General features: G+C 33.5%; 1 protein-coding gene across 1 annotated transcript in view; it reads left to right on the top strand.

Annotated features, from left to right (window-relative positions):
• The first annotated feature begins 4,656 nt into the window (after positions 1-4,656).
• The window catches only part of LOC106459555 (lachesin-like), a 50,983-nt gene continuing 49,639 nt past the window's right edge, over positions 4,657-6,000 (top strand). The window contains exon 1 of the mRNA XM_022386063.1: positions 4,657-4,893. Within this exon, the coding sequence (XP_022241771.1) occupies positions 4,794-4,893 (100 nt within the window). The 5' untranslated portion in view covers positions 4,657-4,793. The remainder of the gene's footprint in view (positions 4,894-6,000) is intronic.

Raw genomic sequence — 6,000 nt, 5'->3', positions numbered from 1 at the left:
AACTAGGCCACGAACAGCTCTTCGGATTGGAAGTTAGCTAAAATGTTTTGTTGGGCGTGTGTGTTATAGATATGTTAACGGGATCATCCTTTGAAGATTAAAATTCTATATTACAGCATTTTTCTTACAGTCTTCCACAGTCGAACAATGACTGAAAAAGCACTAAGCCCATGAGGAACCAGGTTTCAACGTTTTAGTTTTACTGTTTACTAAAATTCTACATTACAGCATTTTGCTTACAGTCGAACAATGTCTGAAAAAGCACTAAGCCCATGAGGAACCAGGTTTCAACGTTTTAGTTTTACTGTTTACTAAAATTCTACATTACAGCATTTTGCTTACAGTCGAACAATGTCTGAAAAAGCATTAAGCCCATGAGGAACCAGGTTTCAACGTTTTATTTTTACTATCTTTGGTAAAACACTTAAATAACACGCTATAACACGCAATAGTTGTTCGTCCTTTGGCTACATAAAAGTTCAGTTAATTTATTTCTTCCTATTTCATCTTTAACTTGTGGTTTCTAATCTTTTATAGAAATGCTTTCCCTAATGAATCTGTGCTATATTTTGTTCTGCCGTCCTTGTCTGTTTCGCATTCCTTCTTTACCACTATCTAAATTGTTCCGAAAACACCAGGATGGTCGATAGCTCATCAGACTTTTTTTTGTCTGTGAATCTTATGAAATTTCTCGTACTTATATTCATGAGTAGAATCAGAACTATCCTTTGCATGGACTTTCTTCCCAGGCCTTCATCGAATGTGTTTTGGTATCTAAACTTTCGTGCAATTACACGATTTTCCTCTTCTTGCGTTTCAGCTAAATGCAATTTTTTCTCTCACAAGGGATTTTCTCTAGTTTTGCGCATTTCCCTGAAGAAACAGCTTCTTCTCTGTTTTTTTTTCTGTTGTTGTTATCAGCCTTTGGGAAGACTTTCAAAGTCCGTACATTATTTTTTTCTCGATATATATATATTTATAGACAGCGATGTTTTAGGCTAAACGTTGTACATGTATTGGTGTTCTCGATGCTGCTTTAATTCATCATAAAAAATTTTTTAAAATTTCGAACAAAAAATTGTAAACTATACAATGAAAAACTTGTTATTCAGTTAAGAAAAAAATAACTGAAATACTGGGCAAAGCAACTACAGAGAAAATTAAATGAGAAAAAAACCTTTTTATTAGTTAGATAAAGCTTTCTTTCTAACGAATTCCTAAAAATATATTACGCAAAGAAATCTAACAAATTCTTTTTTTGCCGCCTATAGTTATCCCTCTTCTTCATCGGCCTCTTTCTAGGCAGATAAGTATTTAATTAATATAACTCATCTAAACATTCACATTCAAATTTTATAAATACTAGGTAATTACATACATATAAAAAGCAAATTGATATTAATAACCAAAAATGCAGTAAAAAAGTAATTAGTTATATGATTATCGAAAGATCTCATTGATTGTTTATTTTTTACACACACACTTTTCAAAACTATTCATGCACCTCATAAACATAACTCAATATGACACAACACATAGATCCCATCAGTTTGTTTGTTTCAAGTTAAGTTACATAATGGGCTATCTGTGCTCTTCCCACCACGGATATCGAAACCTGGTTTCTAGCGTTGTAAGTCCGCAGACATACTGTTGTGCTACTGGGGGGGGGGATCCCATCAGCAGTGAATATAAACAAGTTAGTAGTTTGCGGATAATTCTCGATGGGCAACGGTAAGTCTACTGACTTACGATGCTAAAATTCAGGGTTCGATTACCCGCAGTAATAAAGCAGATAGCCCAATATGGCTTTATTCTGAAACAAATAAAATTTTCGGGAAAATGACATATAAAATACAACAATTTACGTGATAGGAGTAGAAGCAAGGTCGCCTTAGATTACATGTAAAACTTTTCATGTTGTGTCAAATAATAGTTATTTAAAACACATTTAATGTTTTGCTTTTGCAGTTCGCAACCAACTATTTTATATCTCAGTTTATTACTGCACTAAATCAGCTTTCAAGTTAAAAAAACAACACAAATCATTATAAAGATAAAAAACACGTCGAAGCATTTTTTCTATAGCGTTTTTCACTTAGTACACAAAGTCCTTCGATTAATTTTAGCCGCCATTTGGAGCTAATTTTACGAATCGTTAGCACAGAAACCTCGATAACGAGACTTAGCAACAATTCAACAGGCTCATTCGACTATATGTAGTCGTTTTTAGAAATACGTTTTATTTTACGAATATTAAAAATAGAAATAAAATTAAACCCTTTTTATGTAGCTTTTATGTAGTGAGTCTGAAACTTGAAAGACTGTTGATCTCAAGTCTGTTAGGGTGCTTTTATTCGTTCAGAATTAAAGGAACAAAAAAATGCTTAAAAACAACTGAAAAGCGATGAAATGTAGCATGGAGGGCGTTTAATTTAAACAGGGATGAATAATAAAGTATAAAGCCTTTAGAAATTAGTATTAATATATCTACTGATCTCGTAATTACCTCAGAAAAAAATGTTCATTGAGTTTCTGTGTAAGTTTTGGTTACAGCTAGTACGTACAAGTTATCATTGAAATAAACAAACTTAGTTAGATCAAGTGTTACCGATGATGATTAAACCATATTTATGTGATGTTACTAACAGCTTTGAGGTATGAGCTCCTTTATCAATGATTTGAAAGGATAAACACCTATTTAACGGTTTGCAGATGTAAACTCGTTTATTAACAGCGTGCTAGGATTCAAGAGCCTCTTTATCAAAGGCCTAAAAGGATAAGCCCCTTTGTAATGGCTGTAATTTTCTTTATTAACAGTTTGGAAACGTGAGACCCTTTATGAACGACTTGAAAAGATAAGCCTCTTTTAAACGGCTTGGTGATATAAATTCGTTTACTAACTAACAGCCTCCTTTGTGGTATGAGCCTCTTTGTCAAAGGCACAAAAGGATAAATCCATTTGTAATGTTTTAGTAGTAAATAAACTTCCTTACTAATGGCTTGGAGGCATGAGTACTTTTATCTATTTTAATAAATATGTGAACATTTGTTAAAACTTGGAGACACAAAAACCTTTATTAACGGCTTTGGAGACACAAATATCTTTGTTAACATCTTGGAGACATAAGTTTCTTGTTTAACAGACTTTGAAACACGAGTTACAACGACTTGGAAACGTGCCTCCGACTTGGATTACAGATACAGCAATGGGACCCTTACTCTTCATTTTATGCCCTAATTAAAAGATCTGCTTACAGTAATAAGAAAGCTTCTTTTCTGCTCTTGGTATAATGCAGCATTAAACAAATGAATGTTTTTGTGCTCGATAAAATGCCTTCATGTATACATACACGTAATATTGACTTTCAGTGAAGGAATAACAATTTACGGCATAATGCAATGTGCAACTTTAAAGTAGTCCAGATAGAAACTAATGGTAGCCCAAAGAAAATGTACGAAATTGAAGAGGCCAACATTCGTGAGCGAATGCAACACGTCTCCACCACACAATCCCAACATGGCCAATTTTGACACCCGAAAAGTTCGAAAACTGTCTATATCACCGCCTGGGACCTGCAAGAAGGTTGACATAACACATTAATAGTTTACGAAAATCTAAAGTTGTGCTTTCCTCGCTGAAAAAATTGAACAAAAGACAAAAATTCCAAAATTTTCTATATCTCTGTAAAAACGTATTTTTGTACCAAATATTATGTAAATTGGCTGAAATACGGCAGAGTAATTGTAAAAAAAACACACTAAAATTCTGCTTTTGGTGGTATTTTGACCTCCCAGTAATTACTAAAAAATGAGCAAGTCCATCATATTTGTTTTTCAGTATGTGGGACCTGTAGAAAAGTATCTTTGTACCAAATCACATGTAAATTGGTCAAAGTACTGTCGAATAATTGACCAAAACCCCAAAAATGTCTTTTTGTGAGCTCTGACTCACCTAAAAAGAATCAAAACGGGTAAATTCAACTTCTTGTATGTCAATGTGTTTGGCGCATGAAAATATATATTTATGACAATTTTCATCTTGATTGCTGTAAATATGACCGCATAGGAGCCCAAAATATACATTTTGGGGTTTTATGACCTTCGATCCCATAAAATCTTTAAAAAGTCCTAAATATAAAAAATGAGAAAGATGACTGAGTGTATTGGACAAAGGTGTAGCCCTACCAAGTTTCAAGTCAATCCGCCGAGAAATGAGAAAATGACGGTCGAGTGGAAAGTGTTTGGAAGAATAAGAAACAGTACGTCTCTCTGTGGAGACATAATTATAGTTTTGGGAGGAAATTGTAAATTATATATAGTTATGAGTATCACAAGTGATGATTAATTTATTAGTGTTAAACAATTCAGCTTTAGATTATGGAATTGAAAATACTAGCGCTAATTATAATTACAGGGTAAATAAACATGTTATTAATTATGAAATGTCCCCTAAAGTTTCGAGTGTAAGATACCCTAATTTTAAACGTAAAGTCTCGATCATTAATCCAAATCTTTATGGGTATATATCTATAAAGACAATGTCACATCTAAACCTATCTTGCGTGTAAGGCTTTTTAAGATTACACACGTATATGCGTGAGGGGTAAATGTTAGTGTCCATACAGTTAATTAGAGTTATGCAACACGCGCACTTGCTCAGTACCTTTCCGTTTGCCCCGCGTGCAGTGGATAAATACCAAGGTAGTGCCACCACACTCCAGTCACAAGGAATAACGTTCATCACTTCACACGTCGTCAATGATTACTTCTCGTGCCACGTGAAGCTGGGCGGAATGAATCTACAAAGAACGTTCCAGTGCGCTTTGCTCCAATCTCGATGGGTGTTCTTTCTTCTCCAGATAATATCTTTATTCAGAGTTGGAGCGCCCACAGGTAAGCCTAATATACGTAGTCTATCAGTATACTCTATTAGCTGTTTGTTCTTCTTTTTGCACAGCTCAAATCTTACTAGTTTGATACAAAGTAGATGCGTTACTAACCTTATCATAGAAAAATGTAATTTATTTGTTTAATAACTCACATTTCCCAAACTATCAAGAGCTTACTCAATGTTCATTTTGGTGATTTTTATTGATTTTGACATTTCATTAGAAGATCCAACTAAGGCTCTAGAGACAAAACTTTTACATTGAAATGTTAACATTTGTTTAGGCAACATTATATTTTCATAACTTCCATAACACCTTAGTAGCTGAAAAATGTATTTGTATAGAGCATTATTTTTTTTTTTGAAAACGTTTCGCTTTGAAATTGCTTTTTAGGCTCGAAGTAATTTTTTCAAGGTACATAATTTTTTGCATTTCGCATGTATATCTTAAAGCTTGTTAAACAGCACCTGACCTTTATTACATCAATGATATAAATGAAGGAATAGTTAATAAATTACTTAAATTTGCAGATGATATTAAGGTATTGGGTATTGCTAGCTGTGGATAGGATGCTGCTGATTTACAAAAAAATTTAGATCATTTAGTGAGGTGGGTAAATGAATGGCAGATGGGTTTTAATTATAATAAATGCAAGATAATGAATGTGGGTTATCATAATTTGAACTATAATTATATAGTTTGAATGTGAATAATCTTAACAGTGTCATGAAAGAAAGGGATCTTTGTGTAATCTTTGTTGATCAGTCTCTAAATCCATCCAAGCATTGTGCTGTTGCTAGTGGCAGGACAAATATTATTTTAGGTTGCATCTACAGAAATATTGAATACAAGTCTATATAGGTTATAATTTCATTTGTACAGGTCACTGGTTAGGCCACATTTGGAATATTGTGTTTAGTATTGGGCTCCTTACCTTAGGAAGGACATTTAGTTGTTGGAAAAAGTTCAGAGAAGGATTACTAGAATGATGCCTGAGATGGAGGGGTTGTCATACGAGGCTGATATCTCTCATACTGTTTTCTCTTGAAAAAAGAAGAGATAAGGGGGATCTGATTGAGGTGTTTAAGATTGTAAAGGGATTTGATAGTGT

This window comes from Limulus polyphemus, unplaced genomic scaffold (genome assembly GCF_000517525.1).
Source record: "Limulus polyphemus unplaced genomic scaffold, Limulus_polyphemus-2.1.2 Scaffold627, whole genome shotgun sequence".
NCBI classification, from domain to species: Eukaryota; Metazoa; Arthropoda; class Merostomata; order Xiphosura; family Limulidae; genus Limulus; species Limulus polyphemus.
Note: the sequence above shows the minus strand (reverse complement) of the source record. Positions and strands in the feature narration are given on the sequence as shown.